The 23,045-nt window shown below is 36.9% G+C and overlaps 1 protein-coding gene across 4 annotated transcripts in view; it reads left to right on the top strand.

Annotated features, from left to right (window-relative positions):
- The window catches only part of DCAF6 (DDB1 and CUL4 associated factor 6), a 97,420-nt gene that overhangs the window by 45,326 nt on the left and 29,049 nt on the right, over positions 1-23,045 (top strand). For 2 of the 4 annotated variants that reach the window (XM_068909409.1, XM_009682747.2), the window contains exons 9-11: positions 2,029-2,148; positions 2,383-2,628; positions 16,383-16,442. In XM_068909409.1, the coding sequence (XP_068765510.1) occupies positions 2,029-2,148; positions 2,383-2,628; positions 16,383-16,442 (426 nt within the window). The remainder of the gene's footprint in view (positions 1-2,028; positions 2,149-2,382; positions 2,629-16,382; positions 16,443-23,045) is intronic. The other 2 variants (XM_068909417.1, XM_068909434.1) reach the window with 1 other exon arrangement.

The following is a 23,045-nucleotide window of genomic DNA, read 5'->3' as shown; positions in this document are numbered from 1 at the left end:
TTTTTCCAATCCTTCCTTGAATCTGTTGATACTGTCTACTATGGCAAAAAACTGCATAAGTTCACTACCCGTTGTGTAAAGAAGTACTTTATTTCCTCTCTTTTAAACTGCTCTTAGTTTCATCATGTGCCCCCTTGTTCTAGTATTGCAGGATTTGGTTGATAACTGTTCTGCGTTCTGCTTACTGCTGTCGTGATTTCGTAAACCTTGTTCATATACCCCTTTATATCAGGGGCACTCTTGCTGTCATTCAGGTTTCAGAGCTTTGCATCAAAATTTGTTGCCGTTTTGCCTTTGCTCAGAGTTACTTCTTATATAGCTACGCTGTTTTTAAGCAATGTGTCTTCGGAGTCCTTCTAGCTCTCATTTCCGTATGATATGAAGTAAATACGCAGGGGGAAAAAATGAAACCTGAGAAAAGGAGATCATTTCCTTCAGTATGGACATTGGCTAGACGTTTCTTTTCTCAAAGCAAAGTTTCAGTAGCTTGACTGATACAGCGTATAGTGACTAATATGCTCAGGAGAATAGCTCTTCTGCATTAATTAGGCATGTTTTGACCTGTGACTCTTGTTAACTGTTCATTATCCCTTCCTCCTACCTTTCACCTGTTCGATCTGTTTTCTTCAGCTATTGTATTTTGTTACCTGAATTTTAAACTTGTGGGGCCAGAATATTTCTGTATTTTCTAGTACCAGGGCCTGGAGAAGCAGAAAGGAGGCATGGAAATGAGGACCAGCAAGGACACTGGGATCAGAGGGGCAGGCATTGTTGGGGGGGCTGGGCTGATGTCCCCCCACTCCCAATTTCCAGTAGTGGTTTTTAAGCTCAGCTATGAGGCAGATAATCTAGAAATGAAATTTAATGACAATGTATCCAAGGTATATCACTAGCAGTGAAGATTATATGCAGCCCTCAAAGATGCTCAGTTCCTCCAGATGTTTGATCAATGATTCAGCTTTTATAACATCAGTGTGTGGGTACCAGAAATGATCTTTGAGAGAGGCATATTCTCACTGTATGTATTCTGCTCAAGTACAGTACAGAATTCTTCAGTATTAGCTTTTGTATTTAGGCTATTAAAATATTTTTCATTTATGTATTTTGGTAAGTGTTTGTACCTGCCAGTGATTCCATTTCTTAAGATCTTCAATTACAAAACTTTTGGAGAAGCTGCTTAAAAAAACGATATATTGGCTAAGGGGCCAGCAAAAGCTTGTACTTACTTGGGAGCTTTTCAGTGGAATGGTTTTCTGTTGCAGGTGCCAGTGTGTTTAAAGAATGAACATTTCAGAGACCATAAAAGCCCTTTAGGATTCAAATATTCCACTTCAATCCTTTAAAAATGGATTTTTTCTTTTCTTCTTTCTTGGGACAAATTTTATTTCATCTATAATAAAATTAAAATGACAAGGACGTGTTTTGAGTTATGTTAAAAGAAAATTTGTGCAAGGATTTTGCTGGTTGAGAGTCTTGGCGATCCTGACACTTGATCCACAACATAAAAACAAAGAAACAAAAAACCCCGAGCCCATATTTTTTCACATAGGTCTGCTGCTGTGTTAAATTGTGTTCATGTGGTAAATCTTCGTCATGAGGAAGCATTTGGGCATAAAACATCATGTGCTAATTTTATCCTATTCTTTTTGCTCTTTCAATTTATGATAAAATATTGTTTTTATAATAAACTGAAAAACATAAATACATGAGTTTTCTTCACTTACTAACCAGCATTTAAAACAGAATACCTTAGACTTTAGAAATTCATGCGTACAAAAACTACAGGTAATTGTAACATAGAAAATGATTGAAAGCTTTAGGAGGAAGGGAGATCTTTTTTTATTTTTTTTATAGAGCTCTGGACAGTTAGCAATTTTTGCTAAACAGTTGTGCTGAAAAATGGATTTAGTTTAGGGATTACTAGGTGTGTAATTTATAGTGCTGTTTTCTTATGGAAAAACAAATGAGGGGGAAAATGAATTCTTTTGTAAACTCATATATAAAACTTTAGCCTTACTGTTTTTACAGGGGAGCAAAGTCCTAATGTCTCTCTAATGCAAAGGATGTCAGACATGCTATCAAGATGGTTTGAAGAAGCTAGTGAAGTTGCGCAAAGCAATCGAGGACGAGGAAGATCACGGTCCAGAGGTGATTTCTTCCCTTCCGGAAAAAAAATTACAACAGAAAGTATATTTATTTTGGATATATAGGGCTTGAATATCAGCCTTTCTGGGGTGTAGACTAGAATTTCTTAGGGCATTCTGAAGAACGAAGCACATTTGGATGCCATATAAATGATAACGTAAAGGGGTCCTTAGAGACAGTACATTTACCTTTGAATTCTTGTTTTCCTTGCTTTTTTCTTTTTATTCTTAATCAAAGGTGGGACTCATCGGCCAGATGCTCCTGCTACTAATAATGTGGCACCTAGTGCAGAATCAGAAACTGCAATGGAAGTAGATGGTTCTGAACAACTTCCATCATCTTCATCTTCTACAATGTCAGCCCAAGCTCCTTCAACATCGTCCTCGACAGAGAGTCCCCCTTCAACTTCTTTGTTGTCTTCTCCTGATAATGAACAAAGGCCTTCTTTAGGGGCCTCAGCGCAACCTGTGCTCCATCAGTCTGGTGAGAAGAAACCTATCTTGTGTCATTGTTATTAAAAAAAAAAAAAAAAATGCTTTGACTAAGAAACAATTTTATTTTAGTATATTTTGGGTAACTAATCTAAATCTGATTTATTTCTTGCATGTCCTTAATGAGACTAGGCGTTTCATGCTTACCAAGTGACTGCAAGTGTGGTTTAAAAAAAAAAAGAAAAAAACAAAAAAACTCAACTGTATGCATTTGTCTGAAAAGGCAATCTTGAAGAGAATAATCAGTCTTGAAATGAATATACTTATATCCATGAAGAAAATATATTTAGAAAAAAAAACAAGCAATAATTCTGTAATGTCATGCCTCCTTCAACCGTGATTTAGCTGTAGCAACTTCAGTGCACTGAGCAGCAGGATCGTTAACATTCTTTTTTGCTCTCAAAAATATCTGGATAGGCAGGGCTTATCTTGCACTATGTTCTATCCTTGGTTAATAAATTGCACTGCATATTGATTTTTTAAGTTTGTATGTCTTGAAGAAACTCACCTATTTTAAATACTGACTCATATTCTTACTAGGAAAAGTAAGAAACTGCGTTGTACTTTTAACGTCAGCGACTTGTTTGGATAGGAGTAAAAGAGCACTTTATGCTTGGTCCTGCCTTTTTGCATCACTGTGCAGGAAAAGATGCCACAGCAGTTAGAGTTAAATATTTACATGAGGTTCTGTTTATGCTTTTTTTTTCTTTTCTTTTCTTTTTTTCTTTTGTGAGTGAGTTTCTAGGCTTCATCACTGTGGGGGAAAAGGTTCACGTGATCTGAAAGCACCTAGGGATTTTAATTTGGTTATTTTAAAATCCTACAATTTTTTTTATAAATTTACTCTTTGTGAATGAGTGCTGATTCTGCTGGTGAAAAAATCAACTTTATTATTAGAAAAGATGACTGATAGCATCTTCAGGCCTTAAATGGATGTGCTACAGTAAAGGAGGGATGGGGATTTTTCCAGAAGAGGTGTGCCGTTTAGTATATTGTGGCTCCTGCCGCGAAAGCCTTTGCGACAGATGAGAAATTACTAGGTATCTGATTTCTATTCTAGTCTATTCTTCCCACCTTTTCAAACCTGACAGTTATTCTGATTCTTCTTGTTTAGAGAAAATGAACCGTGAGGAGAAACATGACTGTTCATACAGTCCAGATACTTTTTCTAATAAGTGGATGCTAGAAAACTTGTTTAGCATCAGAGGCTTTTGGTTTCCTAATGTTTTTGTTACTGTCAGTGTCAGCCGCAATCTCAAGTATTTCACAATAGCCAGAAATAACATTGATTAAGAGTTCCGCTCTAATGCGGTGTAACCCATTTTGGTAGCTACCCTCTTTGGTACAGAGGGATGGTGGCCAAAGACCACACATACCATTATCAACTGCTCATTTTGATCTGGTTGTATTTTAAAGTAGATGGTATGTGCTGCAGTTGGACAGTGGACAGGAGAGTACGTCCCATATTAAAGATAGTTGTTGCAAGCGACATCTCTGGAACTTTGTGGACTGCATAATGACAACGCACTAGAGAGCATATCTGGGATTATGATGTTTTTTCTATCCTGTCTTTTAAGGAATGAATGCTCACTTTGACCGAACTCTTTTCTCTAAATCTGTCTGAATTTCTAAGTAAAAGTTTATTGTGCTAGTGTGAAGCTGAAGCTATTATTTCTCAGTCCAGCTTTTCTCTAAGAGTCCCAAATTTCAGACTCTTTCTTAAAGCATATTCAGATTTGAAAGGGATACTGGTGGGTTTGGGGATTTTCTTCTTTGTTTGTTTTGACAGTAGATACTTCATAATTTACAGTATAATGTTTGGTATGTTCTTTGACTACACCTAAACAGGGTGTCAGATTGGCTTTCTCAAAAGCAAACACCCACCCCCCAAAACAACAAAACTCCCTAAAACTAAACCCTAAGCGGGGGGAAAAAAAAATCCTTTATCCAGATTCCTTTAATGCCATATGCAGACTTTAAATTGTCTACAGCACTCCTGCAGATGTTAATTAATATTATAGTAGTAGCACTGCATGTTTGAACATCTAAAAATTATCTTGGCTAGTTTAGTTTGCACCTCTTTTAAAAAAAATTAAATTTGAAAACAAATCAAAAACAAGTAGCCTGGACAAATTCAGAGAGAGGGGAAGCTGCTGGGTAGAAGGAACAAGTTATGGAAGAGCAGTAGCCGTGGAGTTATGGGTGGATGGGTTTGAACACAGATTTTTCTTTTGTGGTGTTTGTATACTTACATAACCCATGATGCTGGCCAGTTACAAGATTTTATTTACTCCTAGTCTCTAGTTTAGCAATGCACTGCACTCTGTATCAAGAACAGAATTCGCTGAGTTTGTATAGCTGCATTTAGAGGTGAATAAAACCTATTGCTTTTAGGGAATAGTGACTTACTGACTTGGTAGCGTAGCTTAAATTTCTGAAACACTTGTTTAAACAACTGAAAACTGCCTCCCTGATGGAACTGAAAACCATCTTTAAAAAAAAAAAAACAAAAAAACCCTAAGAATAACGTTTAGACAGTAGATCGTACCTCTTTATAATTGCAGTGTTGTCTCCATGCAAGAGACTTAAGTAGCTGTCGAGTAATGGAGTTATTTTACCTTTTATTCAAGTTATCCTTCAGTAATTTGTGTGTCTGAGCGACAGTAGAGAACAAATTAAAGAAAGTAGAGGGTACACTTGTTACTGAAGAGGCAGGAAAGTTTCTTACAGAACAGAATTACACAGAAAGCTTTCAAGGTAAAGGGAAGAATGTTCTGGAAAAAATGAAGATAAGAGCTTCTTTTTATGCACCGATTAACACTTGATTTACAGATACAAGCTGTAGGAATGAAAAGACAGCTGTTAGGAATGAAGTGACAGAAGTAAGTCAAGAAGAACCAGAGAGAAGTGTAAAGGGGAGATAAAATAAAAAGATATGTAGGCGGAGATGAGATTATAAATTTGTTGGTCATGAAGGTGAGAAATTGAGGCAAGGATTTGAAGTGCAGTAGTATGATTTTGGGGTGATAGGAGGGAGAAAGTGACGGTAGGAGTGGTATTTTAAATCAAATGGTGTTGAGTAGGAAGAGCAAATGGAAGCGTGTTGTGAAAGATGGATGACTGGGGAAGCGTTTGGAAAAAGGAAGAAGAAAAGCCAGAGGCTTTCAGATATCGTTGGGCTTAAAGTGGTGGCAAATGCAGATTTGAACTGAGTAGCAAAGCGTTAGCAGATGAGGAATCCCTATGTTTTGGGGGAAAAGGCTTGTGTAGAGTTACATAGACTTGCATGGAATTGGAGCATGAATTCATAAAGGGGAATGGATCAGGCTTATAAACAGCTCTTCATAACTCAGTTCTACTGTACTGAATGCAGGCGCTGGTAGTAATCTTTGCTTGAAATAGCAATAACGGTACATGTACATTATGATTCAAATATATCATTGCTGTAGTCTTCCAGAAAATATGCCATTTTGGTGAGCATTTGACCTTCTAGATACAAATTACTTCATCTTGTAATGTTTTACAAACATACATCTTCAAAAATCAGCCAGTGCAAAAATGATTCGGTGCTGGAGCTTACTGGGATGAGTTCCTTTCTCTGAATGTTGTATATCTTGCTAGAGAAATATAATTGGAAACATTTGAGTAAGTTGCAAATTATCAACAAGGTCGGTTCAGTGAGACAAATCTCAAGCGCTTGTTCTTGTCAGTATATTTGAATTAAATTTTCCTGTAAGGAGAAAGTGTAATGACTGAAGATGTTCATGCTTGTCACTAAGAAGAAAAAAAAAAGACTAAAACTTATTGTCTCATCTTGCTTGTTTCATTCAGTGCAAACCATTTAATTCAGTTTTTATGCTACTTTTAAGGTACTGCAATTTTAAGTTGCTAATAAACTTCAGATTTTAATGCAACATAGAATTTCAGGCACACATTGGTACTTTTTGTGTGTGTGTATGTGTGTGGAAGTTGACTAATTAGGACTTAGTGTAAATATGCGCCCTGATGTAAGTTAGCTTTACTTTGCAATTTTGAATGGGAAAGCTGTAATAGCTTTTTCTTTCTTTCTTTCTTTCCCCTCTATTTTTCTTTTCTCAGTCTATTTGCTGGCAAAATAAACGTTTGCTTAGAGATTCTGCAGTCTGTTAAAAGGTGAAATTGAGCATAATCAGGATAGTTGGTTATTTTTTTTAAAATTTGAGGTGTCGTTCTTGTTATGTCTTAAACTATAACGGTCTTTGGACTGAGTAGAACTGAATCAGTAACATGTGCTGAAAACTCCAGTTTTAAATACCACCGAAATGTACTTGAAAGCATTCTCTAGTCTTTTTGGAGTTTTAATTTCTATAAATATTCATGGCACGTGACAGTTCTTCATAGCAAGTGTCTTTTATGCCAGATTTGTTTTAGGAAGTATATATTCCTTTTCTTCCTTATACCTCATCAACTAGTAACTAGCATGATATGTTTTCCAAAACTGGTATTAGATTGAAGACGTAAAGCTCAAGACTCTCAGATCTTAATAGATGCCTGCCACTGATTTGTTGAGTGATTGGATTATGTCCTTAGGTTTGTTTCTCTTTATGAAATAAAATTTAAAGTTTGCTTGCCTCACTGAGTGAATAAGTATTACGTGATATTTATGAAGCTTTTGCTTGGATAAAAGAGGATACCTTAATGCAACGTTCTTTAGTTTTTTAACGTTTCATAGCACTGGATTTTTTTTCTTTGCAGATTTCCTCAGATCTACAAAGTACTCCAAAGTACTTGATATAGATACTTTCAGGATAGGTCTAGGCTAGGAGTTTATAGCAAAACTAGCTAGTCTTTGACGTGAATATTTGAGTCTGAGTTAGCTTCTCTACCCTACCATAGTTACAGATGAGAGGAGTTCAGCAGTGGTTCAGATTAATGTTGTGCTTCAGCTATGTGAAATAATTTATACAACAGAGATTATTATGTCTTTATTAGAAAGAGAAGCACTTGCTATACAGCACTTTTGTAGGTGGAGGAAATCTGCAGAGGGCATGGAAAGAGTGGAAAAGTTACTTAGATTCCTGGTTTAATAGTAGTTCGTAAAAACTACTGTTTATCAGTAACAATGGACTGGTACATGAAGAAAAATACATAACTCACAAATGAATAAAGAGGAGGTAATGAAAATAGTGAAGTCTCTAAAGACATATCTGAAAGATATGCAAAAGAATTGCACTAAAACATTTAATGATTCATTAAATGACTTTTTCTGTAGGACCGTTTAACAGTGTTTTCAAACTTTGAATCCTCCCATTTGGGAATGTATGAAATAAAGAGTTAATGTAAATGCATTTTTTTTGGTTAGACACTATTAGACACATGTTTGTTTTGGTCAAGGTTGTGTTAAAATGGCTTTTCGCTCAGCTACGATATGATAGATTTACCTATTTAGACCAAGGTTGCAAAATGTTACACCCCAACTGTTCTGATTTGTTCTGCATGCTAGTAACTAGTAAATGAATATTTGTGTTGTTTTATTTCAAATCAACTAGCATCTATCTATTTTTAAATAATTCTTTCTTAAATGGTCTAAGTATTGAAGATGGAGAGGGGAGTGCATTGCATGCAATGAATACTGAACTTTTAAGTTCTATGATTCAAGTATTTAGGAAGAGAAAAGCAATTTAAATACTTTATTTTATAATTTCTGGATGTCAGTAATATGATTTATGAAGTGTTTATTGCTTTAATTACACTTAGTATCTGTTACTTCTCTCTTTGGTCACTTTTTTTTCCCCTACATTCTTTATATTGTGTGTTCTATGCCTCTTTCTTTTACACACTTTTTTTTTTTTTTTTTTCTCCCATTTGTCAGAGTTAATGGGACCTGAGTTAGCTATAATCCGTAGGGGTCTGCAGCGGCTGAGGCTTAAGAAGGCCGAACAACAGAGACAGCGAGAGCTAGCTGAGGGTTCAGCACCACAGTCCTCCACTTCTGATCAGTCTTCCTCTAAGGGCTCCTCACAGGACCCTCAGACATCAGGTTGTCATTTGTCAAGGTTTCTTAAGCAGCTAATGTAGTTATAGTTTGTGCTGCTGTTGTTTGCTGAGATGCTTCTCTTCCAGAACAAGATAGTTAATGCGTTTGCTGCTTGTCTTACCTTGCATGTGGTGGTGTTTATCATCACATGGTTAGGGAAAGAGTATTAATTAAATTTTATTTTAACTAACACGTTTGAATTATATAGTTAAATGATACTACATGGAGAAAGTTTCCTAGGTGTGCATTAGCAGGTACGTGCAATATTTATTAAAGCATTTAAGCAAGAAATTGCTGTGTTTCGAATAGAGCAATGCACTTACACACTTGGAATTGCATTTTGATGTTAATTGCTTATGTGATAACCGCATTTGAGACTCCGCCTTGGTTTAGCATATGTTTAACATCAGGGTAAAAATTCAGTAAAGCAGAATTTTGGCACTCTTACATGCTCTATTTTTATAGGCAGTATAGTGAAAATACTTGTAATAAGCCAAAACCTCTAGAAGTGCTTTCTTTTTTTAAGCAGAATGGTTTTTTCCTTTCAGTATCCTCTTTCACTTGTGTTATTGAGATTAAAAATGATGATAAAGTTTTGCAGATGTTTATTGTAGAAGAGACATTTTTGAGAAAGTTGTCAGTTAGGATCCATATGAATACATGAATTAGAGAGGTACGCCCTAAGGCATAAACTTGAAGCAAAGTTTGTCATGCCACCCATGTAGAAATCAGTGAGCTGCATGCTGAAAGTGTGAGCAATCAGCATGGTTTATGTTGGAAAGCTGATATTTAAAAGGATGACACAACTAGCCCTGTTTCTTCTATGGGTAAATTTTGCCATAGTTGCGGTGGGGCTCAGTTGCTTTTAAGGATTGTGTTACACGTTCACACCTTGGCTTGCTGTGGTTTAATTTATCCATTTATTTGGAAACTTTTGTAACAATTTGATATAACAGTGCCTAGTGCTCTGGTTACAACGCCTAGTTATTTAATTTTGAATAGTTTTCTACATTAGGAAGTTTTTCAAACCATTTGCAAAGAGTTTGGAAACCTCTAATGCTGATGATGGCCATGATAGGTGCCTGTTCACCTGTGGGAGTAGAACAAGAAAAACAATGATAGCAGTGTTCTTATAATTGGATGCAGGAACTCCTAGCTGTTCCTGCCAGGAAAAGCCTGATGGAAAACTGGAGGGAAAAAAAAAAAAAAAGATTTCAGTATTAGAAAATCAAAAATATTTTTTTCAGCAGACTGAACATCAAAGTTTGTTAACTCAAAAGATAAGTGTTAGATGGAGGCAAAACCGTAGCTAACACTTACGGTATTGGTCAATAGGTGTTGATGTTCTTCCATTTTCTTTTTGGAATGACTTTTAAAAAAAAAAAAAAAAAAAAGCAAAAGTTGAACTAAATTGTCTCCTATTGAAACTTTGAATTAAAATTTGAAAAAGCTTGGTTATTCTACCATCTGTGGAATTTTCAGCTGGAGGTATATCTGTGGATATTTTACTATCTCACTGAGGTATGTGTTGATCTGTGTTTCACTCCTAGTTGCTTGTTGGTCACCATATCATAGGATCCTCACTAACATACACTTGAAGAGGAAACTGTAAGCTAATTGTTTTGACTGGGAGTCAGAGATATATTTTAGTTTGGATCCCATCTCTGCCTCTCAGACTTCTTACCTGCTGTATGTTTTGAATTTCAAGATAAATAAAGGGAAGGTCTGGCTGTTCTGTCCCTCTGGGGAATCACTGGGGAGTCATAGAACACGCAGGTAGCCTCGGAAGAAACGGATATTCAAATATTTGCTTTGTTCTTCATGTGATGACAATGAATTTCCAAATTTAACCATTTTACTTATTTAATAGTAGTCTTAAAAGGGAGATTTACTTAGCACTATGGAAATGATTATTTCCTGGAAAAAAAAAAAAGCATCAGTTTTGCTAAATCATCTTCAGCTTATTAGGCTGTATATTTTTTTTGCTGTGTGGTCTGATTGGTGGATTTTGTTAGCTTCAGCCTAATAGACAATGGAAGATTTAAACATGTGAATTTGCCTGAACACATTCAAATGATGAATCAATTTAAACTTTATTTTTCTTATTAAGCAGCGTAAAGTGGTATAGTGGATCTGAACTGAGGTGTCTCAGAAACTCAGAGTAGCTCAGCACTCACTTATCCTGTTCTTGTTTCAGAATAATTATGTTAAGTCAAGCTCACAGTATTTAATGCTAGTTCTTTATTTTTTCTTCCTCAGTTTTACTGAGTAATAGATTATATGCATATTTGCATATAGTCTGAAGAAAATTGTTTCATCCACATGTGAAATAGCAGGAAGTTGCATACCCTGCATGTTATAGGAAAGCTATGTGCTGTAATATTCAGTCATTTATTCCTCAAGGAATTTGATCAGATTCAAAAATTACATGATACCTGTTTCTTTTACCTGTATGGGTAAATACAAGAAATTGCTGTTGTGCTTCGTTAGCTTCTTCCATTGTATTCCTCCTTCCCCAGTATGGAGGGAACAAGTGAAACTACTACTTCTGCTTGGGGAGTCCAAGACACCTATTTACTTTTTAAAACCTCTGGGCTCTGGATATGTAAGTTGATCTTGGTATAGTCTAATATATTTGCTCTTTATTTTTTGTACGGATTACTTTGTTTTGTTCCCTTTTTCTAACCTCCTTATGAGATTTATTTTTGGAGGATTGCGTATGAGTAATCTATTCCCTTGGAAAGCTGGAGCTGTGGATCTCTAGTCTTGCTTCTAGATAGAGGCAATCGTTTTGTATCCTTGTGGTAGGCTGGCATTTCAGAAATGTGGTAGTAGAAAAAGGCATTGTTAGTTGTGGTTTTCTAACAATAAATTCTCACACAGATACAATTTCTCTATCTTTTTTCCTGCGAGGTTGCTTTTGATGCTCTGCCTTTAGGCAGATGTTTGGTTTTCAAGCACGTGTTAATACAGCTGTTACTTTCCTAACAAAAATTAGGAAAGTAATATATCCTAAAATAAGTTGTATAGAAAGTAGTATATTCTGAAATATGTCTGCTGCCATATGAAATGAAGTTGAAGGCTTTATTTGGTCCAGGGCTGCAGGCTCTCAATCCCTGCTCTAGCAAAACTTGTATAATTTATACTTGCAATTTTCTTGCAAAGCCAACATGAGATTAAGGCCATTTCTTCTGCCTTGTATTTCATTTTTAGTCTTTATCTTTGCAATTAGGGAAGCTCAGTTGTTGCAGTTTTAGAGACTTGGGAAAAAAAAAACAAAAAACTTCACTCACCTGAGAAATTACTAGCAGAAAATGTTGAGCTGAAAGCTTGTACTGGTTTAATAGAAAAGATTGCTATACTGTTAGGCAGTATGGTAGTTATTCCGTCTCCTTCTGGCATAAGGACTTGTAATAGTTATATGAAGAATTGCAAGCTGAATCTGTAATAATTAACCTTCACTATTTAGAAAATTATAGTCAAAACTTTACTCTGATGTTGAATACCAAAGTGAATTGACTAAGTAATCATTGACAGTAGGCTGATATAACCTTGGGGAAAGCATCCTACATCCTCAGATGGCAAAGAGTCTTATTTATCTGATACCTTATCTGAAATATTGTGTAAATTTGGCAGTGTTTCAAAAGCAGAATATGCCATATGTATGAGGCCTGCTTGTCTTCATGCCTTTCCTTAGGTGTTGAGCAGGTTTAGAGTTTTTGGTCCCATAAGAAAAGTAGCCACATTTTTTTGTTTACAGGACTGTGGTAAGTTATTATATACTTTCTCCAGCAAAATGTAGTTATGACTTATTCACGTTTTGGGGGCACTTCATAACATTTAGATTTTATGCAGTATTTGAACAGCAGCATGCAAGTGCTATATAAAAACTACAAGGAAAGTAAACCTTTATAACTTGCTGTTACTGCTGCTCTGCCGAATGATAGTATGTCATATATGCATCACCGTTAGCCAGGAATGTGTCATGAACTGAAGCAAGGCTTAGAGATCTGCGCTTCTCTTTTTTTAGAACGTTAAGTGACTAGAATACCACTTGAGAAGTAGCAGAAGCATAAAGCAGCTGATCTTGAAGTTATATTAAAAAAAAAAAAAAAACTTGAAGTGATAAAGAAAAAGAAGCAGCGTTTTGACGTACAAACAAGTTACAGCAGGGTTATAGGCCAGTGTGCACCAAGGATTCCTCTGTAACTATCAGCGTGCGTAATTTTACCCACTTCAATAGGAAGAAGTCACTTGAACCTTTTTTTTTGAGGAAAAAGTACTTTAGACTGCATTTACAGTGGAATAAAGGTATGTACATGTGTGTGCTGACAGGTACTGCACACCCTGTGATGCATGTTGACCTCTCTTTTTTTTTTTAATAGTTTTGTCAAAAACCTGTACAGTTAAAGTCTTTAAAGCTGAACTAATTGGACCTTCGTATCTGTCTTAAAGATTTCTGAATGAACAGAGGAGTGATTGCAATTTTCATTACCAGATTCTTTGCACTCCTTTTAAATGCCCAGAACAAGAAATACCTCTCTCTGAATTCCAAAATATGTAATTGAGAGCTGTGGAAAGCAGTTGCTCCTAACTATTAAATATATATTTTATTTCTTGGATTAAATCCACTGTATGTACAATGTTACAACTGTTCTAGCAGTTAGAAAACAGCAGTTTTCACTGCCTCAGGCCTGACTCACTCACTGGTGCTGGAACTATAATAGAGTAAGGAGGAATTTTTTTTTTTTTTATTAACAAAACAATAAAGGATGGCATGTTAATATTTTGGTGACGTCAGCTGCTGGTTGCCCAAACTACAGAAAGATCCTTCAGCATGTAACTGACACTGAAATTATCTTCCATTTTGTATTTGAGGTCCCCTAAATGTATGGCTCTCCAACTCCCCCTTTAAATAGTGTTCCTGTTTAGAATGTACTGGTGACGTTACAACCAGTGGTGAACTGCTTTGGGGTGTAGACCCAGTCTGTGAAGGCTCAGGTAAGAGTTTAGGGGTGGCTTTTTTTGTTGTGTTTTTTTTTTGTCTTGTTTTATTTTTAAGCCATTTTTGGTAATATTTTTTTTCAAAAACTTTATCAGAGTTGATGAAAGTACTTTTTCAGAATGTCTGCAAAACCAAGCCATATATTAAAATAGAGGTATTTACCTGGCTTTCTCTAGTCTGGTTTCCTGGTCCTGTATATTTCCCTGCTTCAGCTGTGTGGTTTCAGCATTCTGAATACTGCAGTGCCACTTCAAGGGGGAGCTGGTGATCTGTGGCTTTGGGGGACCTGAAAAAGAAAAAAGTGAGTTTATAAGTGCTACATACTGAGCTCTTCTTGTAACCATGCTAACTGAAATACTTAGGATGCTTCCTCTGCTTTATTTAAACAATTTTAAAGGTCATATTCCAAGTGAGACATGTTCACAAAATTGTAAGAAAACATCAAATTAATAGTGAGATGTGGGACATTTAAGCCTATGTAAGCATGGATGATTACTTAGGACGTTTTTCATTTTCACTTAGTGTGACTGAATGATGCAGACGGTGAAATATACCTGCATTCTTTAGTCACTGTTGTATAACTTGAGGTTTTAATAACATATAGAAGGGCTGGTAAATATACTGAATGTAATTTATTATACTTATTTTCAAAGTACATTAGTTCAGTCGTATTTCTTCTGTTCATCTTAGCCTGAATTAAATTGCTGATGAGATTAGCTTTTCCAGCCAAGTGAAACGTTTGGCAGCGTTCATAATTATTTGCCTTTAACAAGGATACAGAAGCATACAGAAGAATTGGACTGTGGGCACAGTGCTGGACTGAGAATCACTGTCTTCTGTGATCAGTCTTCTCAGTTTGCCACACAAGACATCCCCTCCCTTCACCGCTTTTGAATGCAAGTTAATCCCAGTCATGGGCTCATAGCTGCGAATCAGTGATCAAAGCCAGCCTGCCCTTGAGGGAGAGAAGCACACCAATTCCTATGCTGAATCTGCTGGAATATAAGTAGAAGGTTTTATGATATGTTGCATCTCCACACCAGCTTTTTTCCTCTGACTTACGGTCTAAGAAATGGATCAGCACCCCATTGAAAATATTCCACTGTAAATAACTCTCTGCTAACTTAGAAACGATAGGTAAAGTTCACTTGCAGTTTTGGAAAGAGAAATACATTCATGTTTTTTAAGTCTCCTGCCTAAGAGCTAAGTCCCATCTAAATCTAGAGGAAAAATTCTTTGGTCTGGCTTAGGTGTATTTGGTGCAAGGCATGGGCATAGCTAAACAAAGTTAAAGATACCTTAAGGCCAATTTTATGTTGCCCAGTTATGGAAGTAAACTGTATGAGTCTAGTTTCCAAAGGAGGCCAACCTCCAAAACACACTGGGCTTGCCTCAGACTCCCTTAGTCTCTGTTCTTTACTACTTCTCCCTCCTCCAGAATGCTAGGTATCATGTAATGAAGGAACAATCTGCACTTCTTGCAAGTGGAAGCTAGGACTGAAACATCTGAGGTTTTATCTTTAAAAATCACCTTTGTTAATTTAGCAGGTTTTACAGCTGTACTACATAATAGGTCATCCTAGTGATTCTGGCCCAAACCTCGAAGTGAGTTACCTGTAGCAGAGAGAATGTATTTTTTCCATTACTTTCTCTGTACAAGATTTAGATTTATCATATTCAGTTTCTTTTTGCGTGCTGTGATGCTTGCTAACTGGGACTCGGTTTATGATACAGGATATTAAATCCCTTCAGCTTAGCATGAATTTGTTTATAGTATAAGATTAAGGAATGGAACCAAGATGTGGTAGCCTAGTAAACGTTATGTACATCAGTTAAGATAATATGGAAACAGGATGTGATCTTTAGAGATGACAAAGGAAACCGACTTCACAGAAGATACTGAGCATTGCAACTGTAATCTGTGTGCACGGTGAATGCATTGCTGATGATAGTTATTAATTAGTAGTGTCTAAAGGAATAATGCGCTTAACTGCTGTTGTGTTCAATTTTTCTGTGATTAAATGAGGATCTTTATAAGACTAATTGGGGTACTATGATAAAGTCCTGAAGGTGCATTCACAGTCACTAGATGCTAGAGAGGTGTAGCATCTAAGAATGCAAAACTTTTGAACTGTCATGTGAGTGGGATATACTTTGGTGTATTAATATTACAAAAGCAGTTTGTATGCTGCTATAGCTGTAAGCCCTCTCATCTTTTACGTTTTATGCTGATAGGTATAAATATTGAATGTTTAAAGCCGAAACTGAAGATGCTGTTATGCTATTGAGTATTCTATTGAGTATTTTATGTTGAATGTTCTGGAGTTCACGTATAGCACGTTATTTGAAATACTATATTTGATAGTTGGAGCAAGGGCTTTTTAGGTGTCATGACTCTTCGGTGTTCTTCCTGATATGTTAGAAACTTCAAGTACATGGTAAAATCCTTTGTAATGGACAGACATATTAAATACCAACATGTCAGCCTAATTTCAGGCTGTTAAATGATTGCGTAAAGAAAAACATAACGGTTTGAAACAAGTGGCTTTGCATCTGTCGTGCCTAGAGAATACAATATGGCTGGCTGCTTAGAAAAGAACCAAAGCTTCCTTATGTTGCTGCTTTTTTGTTCTTATTTTTTATTTTAAGCTAATATATAATCGTGACATTGCTGTGCAGTTCTCTGCTGCTTATATTTTAAGTTGAAATCTCATTTTTGTTTCAGATTCTCCTTCTTCTGTGGTTAACAAACAGCTTGGATCCATGTCACTTGATGAGCAACAGGGTGCGTGTGACAGGAAATGCACTATACCCAGCCATAGTTGATTGCAATGCTTCCTTTTAAAAATGCTTTTCATGATGATAAACAGTCTAAAATGCTGTTCATCTACGTAAAGCAGAATTCCGTAAGCAGGTCTGCTGGAAACTCATTAATTATTTAATTCTTAGTTACAGAGTAAGGTTAATTATTAATTGTTTTATAAAGCCATCCTATGCTCAGTTCTTAATGCGTTAATGTATATACAATATTCCATACTGATGTACTGTACAGAGAGTTAGGGTGGTGGGGGTTTTTTGTTTTTAATTCAAAGTAGAGTTAATTCTTTAAACATTCTTTTTCTGGAGGTTTTTTCTTGCATCAAAGAGCAAATACAAACATCAGAGTAACTTTTAATTATATATTTTAGGCAAGATATGTAGACTTGTTATACTTGCACAGTAAGAGTAACTCAAGTGCACCTATTGCACCTAGGTGCAATAGCTTTAGTCATCGTTCCTCTGTAATCAATCGTTCTGTGCTCCTCTGCTAAACCAATTCTAGTGCTTCTCTTTACTTGCCGTATGGACTGGTGATAGAGGAGAATCTAGGAAGCAGCAGACTATGCCCGTTATTCATCAGGTTTCAAACTGTAAGCAGCAAAATGAGCCACACGTGACCTTATTGCAGCTGAATGAATCTTATCTTTACTGAATATTTACTCGTGAATACTTAATACATAACAGAGGGTACATTTAAAATGGATTTCCGAACACACTGCATTATGCTGAGTTCCACGTTAAAGCCTCAGTAGGTCTAAAAAGAGCTAGTCATTCATCGTGTTTCACATTCTAAACTAGAATGCTGCTTTGAAATATCACTTGTCAAAAATATTCTGTTTGGCAACTGATGAGATGTGGTTTTTTTTTTTAGGATGCCAGACACTGGAAAAAATCAAGCTGTGTTTTATATTGAAAAATATTTTTTTTTATGGAATTACGTTTTGTGATGATAATACCCTTAAATCTTGATATATGAATTTGGTTTAGTAGTCTGCATCACTCCACTATTGAGGCTTTTCTGGAAAACTTCTTGCTCATAGCTTGTGGCCAAGCTACGTTCTCTTTATGAACTCCTTGGAATAAAGCATTACTTGATGAGAGCAGAATAAACTAAAATTAACATACAAAGTCTATATACTTATTGGAGTTCTTACAACTGCAAAAATTTTGGAAAATTGATAAATGGCTTGTTTGCTGAACTTGTCAATTAAACGCATGTGACAACAGCAATAAAACCAGAAGTTATTGGTTCCAGAAATCAGTTCCCAAGTCTGTATCTCGTTCTTCTTTAGGCAGACTTGAAAATTAGTTTGCATCTTACTACTGTTAATCGCACAGTTATAATGGACTTTGGGGAATTTTTTCTTGTCGGTTTTTTCTTCTACACCGGGAAATTGGTTGAACTAATATGAAGAGGTTTCCTCTCGTAAAAGCACTTTGGATTTGGTTTGGTAAACCAGTTCTCCTTCAGTTTTTCTATTGTGATGTTGAGGACCACCTGCAAAGACACAGTTTTACTTCTAATTTAGTAAAGGAGGAATCTGGAAAAGGAAGTAATTTATTAGGAGATCTGCCTTATCCAGATGATAAGTGGAAAAAATCACTTGCTGTGAGGCAGTTCAGATTTTTTTTGAAGTTAAATTACTACATTGGTTTCACTTGCCATTTGAAATCTCAAAAAAGTGTTAGTAGTTAATCGAGGAAGTTGTATCAATTCTTATTACGTGATAATGCTTTTTCTTTCTTATTCCCTCTCTTTTCTTAATTCAGTACTGAACCAGCTGGCTTCCTACAGGGTCGATCTCTGCTGCTGGCATTTATGTTTTAAAACTATTTCTGTGTTTAAAGATCTCATGATACTTATTACACATGTAAATTTATAATGCCAGGATTCTGATATTCCAGCAGTCATCCTTCTCTGTAAAAATGGGTTTCCAGTGGGTTAAAATGATCTACACTGGATACTTTATTTGACCCTAATTTAATTACGGAGAGTGGCTGGCTGTAAGATTTGTTTTAGTGTAAAGGTAGTGTTATGGCTTTAAGGTACTGCTGGAATGGGGATGATCAAGGAGGATACCTGAAGCCAGAGGAGTAGCTTGGTAACTTTAAATTGTAAATGTGTGTATGCATCCCATACCACCGTAAGGCTTCTTCCTGCCTGCACAGAGGCCATACTGAGCTCTGATATTTTTAGTTACTTTCAAGTTAGTGCAGTGCTTTAGTAATCCCTTATGGGAATGTCCGTAAGGGATTACTTACACAACTAGATTGTTCAGTGCCATGGTAATAGATGCTTGAGCTAGCTCAGAACAAGTTAGTATGTCAGCTATGGAGTTAGTTCTGCATAAGCAGTACCTTAAGTCCTGGAAACTGCCGTGGCATGTGATGTGTCCCAGCTAATTAACTCCACCTCCCAGCAAGACTAACTGGCTTGGGCATATAGTGCTTTCCAGATCTATAGTGAGCTAAGCAGATAAAGGCTGAAGAATTTCAGAGCTGTGCTCCAGGGTATAGCATGGTGTGTTCTCTGCTGCCGCCTTCTGTAAAGTGCAGTACAATATCTAATTAATATGGGAATAATCTAGACAAAGAAATTGTATGCCTTGGACTATGGTTTAGGCAGGTCTGAAGAATTACTTGATTTTTCACTCTGCCCTTAGCAGACTTCATTGTCTTTTACTGACTAGTATCAATGTAACAGTGTTTACTCAGTCAGTATTTATCAATGTATAAAGGAATCTCCACCATTACCCCATAAATCATCTATTTCTGATAAATTTTCATGTGTTAAAGATTCCTGTAGAATTCCTGTTTTCTGAAATACACTGTTTATTTTTTTCCCTCCTTGTACCCTTTTTTCTCCTTTTAGAGGATGATTGATTTTTCTGATTGTTTTTTTCCCCTCCAGAAATGCATATGCCAAATAGATAAAGCTGTTGGTTTGTTTGTTTTTGAGAAGATATGCTTAGTGCTGGATGGAAATTATTTTGGAAGCTTTCTCATGAAAAGGCGTTCATTCTTTTCACATATGATTGTCAACAGATCAGTGACAAGAGCAGTGTTTGAGATATGGGAAACTAGCTTTGAGTTCCTTGCAATGCTGTTAAATACTAGCTAAATGATAAAATCTGTAAACTTGTCTTTCTGCTCTTATGGCTTCATAGTTAGGAGCCCCAACTTTTGTGACGTTACGCTGGCCTAGGTTCGTTTTCTAAGGGAAGAAAGTGCAGGCTTTCTATTTGTTTTCAGTTTCTCTATTTGAAAGATTATGAATAAAAAAAATTGTCTTCAGTTACAAGGGAGGAAGTTGAAAAGTACCTTCTTCCTATAAGCACCTCAAGAATGGACCCTCTTTCATAGGAATGTGTGTTCTAGGACAAGGTAAAGCTTCAAGGTATTTTTGAGGAATTTGGAGTAGAGTTTAGGATGTTGATTTTTTTACTCTCTCTTTGGGCAGTTATCATCTTGCTTATTAGAACTTAAGAATAGATTAATCGTTTTGGCCCTAGTTCTACACTTAATCACAGAGCATGTACAGCTTTTCCTCTTCTTCTCTTCAGTGTTCTATCAATGTGAATTAGATCTGGAGGGACAAACCTAGGAATGAAGGAGACCAGTTCTTTCCTTTGATCCATTCAGCCTTTGGCGATCAACTGTTCTTCCTGAAAACAAAGAGTTTATGATTACTGCATTTCATGTGGTTTCTCTAAAATAGTGTTGTTATGTACTAGGCAAGGCTTACTAGCTCTTTTCAGAGGCATATGTTTAGCTTTCATTAGCAGTGTAAGTTTAATATAAACTAATGAACTATGCAAATAATTCTGTGCAGTTTGTTACCAGATTCTTGTCTCATCTGCCTTTTATGATTTCCTGTTCTTATTAGTGTCGATTTCATGTCCTAAAGATAGATTAAAGAAGAAACTGACTCAATCCAAACTGTAGTCCATGTTATTGTAGATTTAAGAGAAAGTTGTTATGTACCGTGTTTTAGTAGCTGTCTGTCTCCAGAAATTTATATTAAAAAAAAAAAAAACATTTCTTACAGTTAGTGCCCTCTTGGGATATGCTTAAAGCACTTTCAACTTTGTCAGTCTGAATAAATACAAGCATCGCTTCAACACCAAGTGAAGTCAGGGGACAGTCTTTTTAGCATCGTTGTTCACTTTTGTGATGTTGAGATGTTAAGACAGGAAGGCACTGTTACAACGATATGAGCTGAGCTTTAATACCACAAGCCATGCAATTAGATTCTTTACAATATAGTGGTTTGTTACGTTCCTTGGTTAGTCAGTAATGCTGACTAGTTTTATGCTGAAGCAAATACTGCATAGCAGTATCAGGTTATGGTACTGTTATTGCTGGGTGGCTGTCTTGGACTCTACAAGTCATCTTTCTTCACCCATCTGTGTTCACAGAATCACAGAATGGTTGAGGTTGTAAGAAACCTTTAAAGATCATCTAGTCCAATACCCCTGCTCAAGCAGAGTCAGCCAGAGCGCATGACCTAGGATTGTGTCCAGATGGCTTTTGAATATCTCCAAGGAAGGAGACTCCACAACCTCTCTGGGCAACCTGTTCCAGTGCTCAGGAAAAAAGCTTTTCCTCATGTTCAGATGGAGCTTTCTGTGTTTCAGTTTGTGCCTGCTGCCTCTCGTCCTGTCGCTGGGCACCACTGATAAGAGTCTGGCCCCATCCTCTCTACACCTTCCCTTCAGGTATTAAGATCCTCCCCTCCCCCCAGCCTTCTCCAGGCTGAACAGGCCCAGCTTTCTCAGTTGTTCCTCACAGGAGAGATGCTCCAGTCCCTTCATCATTTTAGTGGCCCTTTGCTGGACTTGCTCTAGTAGCTCCATATCTCTCTTACATTGAGGAGCCCAGAACTGGACACAGTACTCCAGGTATGGCCTCCCCAGGGCTGAGCAGAGGGTAAGGATCATCTCCCTCGACCTGCTGGCAACACTCTTCCTAATGCAGCCCAGGATACTATTGGCCTTCTTGGCCACAAGGGCACATTGCTGCCTCTTGGCCAACTTGCTGTCCACCAGGACTCCCAGGTCCTTCTTGGCAGAGCTACTTTCCAGCAAGGTCAACCCCCAGCCTGTCCTGGTGCCTGGGGTTATTCCTCCCTAGGTGCAGGACCTTGCACTTCCCGTTGTTGAACTCTGTGAGGTTCCTCTCTGCCCATCTCTCCAGCCTACTGAGCTCTGTCTGAATGGCAGCACAGCCCTCTGGGGTATCAGTCACTCTTCCCAGCTTTGTATCATCAGCAAACTTGCTGAGGGTGCACTCTATCCCTTCGTCCAGGTTGTACACCGGGTGTACACCGCTAGCTACAGGCCTACAACTAGATTTTGTGCCACTGACCACAACCCTCTAAGCTCTGCCATTCGGCCAGTTCTCAGTCCACCTCGCTGTCCGCTCATCTGACCCCTACTTCCTGAGCTTATCTATGAGCGTGTTACAGGAGACAGTGTCAAAAGCCTTGCTGAAGTCTAGGTGAACAGGGGTCCTCCTAGGACTCCTGAGGCAAAGGTAACTCTTATCTTATCTGCCTCTGTTATAAGGAAGCTATAGAATTCTCCAACTATGTCTTTTTTTTTTTTTATTTATTCTTTTTCTCTCAGTGACTGACTCCCTATAACAGTATTTGGATATGCTTAGTATTTGTACTTGATTAGGAAGGGATGCTTAAACTATGAACAGATTTGTATACTAAGAGAGACTTGCTGGCAAATTGCCACAAAAGACAGGAAGCACCTGTTTACTTATGAAAGAAGTTGTCATTTTTGTTCAAAATACCTAAGCACACCATTATATTTTCTAAAGTTTGTTGCTTTTCTTATTCGGTTAAATTCAGGAACAGAAAGCTTTGCATTTGATCAGTTGTATGTTTGCTCTACTCTTAAGAGGGACATAACCATAACCTTTTATTTTAGAGAAGCTGTGAACTTTTATTTGGATACCCGTTGCATAGAATGAGGCCCTTTCCTTGTGTATGATCAGGATGATGACTGTAATCCTCTTTCATAGACAAGTGTTTGTTTGTTTGTTTGTTTTCTTCTTACAACTCTTTAATTTTTTTTTTCAGAATGTGTGTAAGTATACACTTAAAAGTTCTTCTGAGCAGCTGATCACTGCTCGTTACTGTGAGTGGGTTATTGTTTGTCAGCAGTTTACAAATGTGGTATCCGTGGTTAGGTTAAATTCTGTTGTGCTGATTCAGAGGTCCCACAACTTAATGCTTTATTTTAAATCCTATGGGAATATTGTAGCCATTATTGTTTTAATCATAAGCTTTTATGTGGGGGAGCGTGCGTGTTTGCTTGAATTGAATGTTGCAGTTGAATTGGTGTTCCTGCAAAGAAGTTCTGAAGTTTTTACTTTATTACATAATAGTGTCAGTCTGCAGGCAGTATTGTAATAACTGTTGTAGTTATGGTCAAGTGTCTGAACTCTATAAACCGATGAGAATCTGAGATGCTGAAATGAAAAGCTCAGCGTTTGTGCAAAGCAACACATGGTCATGCAGGTCATTTGAGTGGTGCCCACTCAATGGCACCTCTGT

This window comes from Struthio camelus, chromosome 1, assembly GCF_040807025.1.
Source record: "Struthio camelus isolate bStrCam1 chromosome 1, bStrCam1.hap1, whole genome shotgun sequence".
Taxonomy (NCBI): Eukaryota; Metazoa; Chordata; class Aves; order Struthioniformes; family Struthionidae; genus Struthio; species Struthio camelus.
This window is presented reverse-complemented; position numbering and strand designations above follow the sequence as displayed.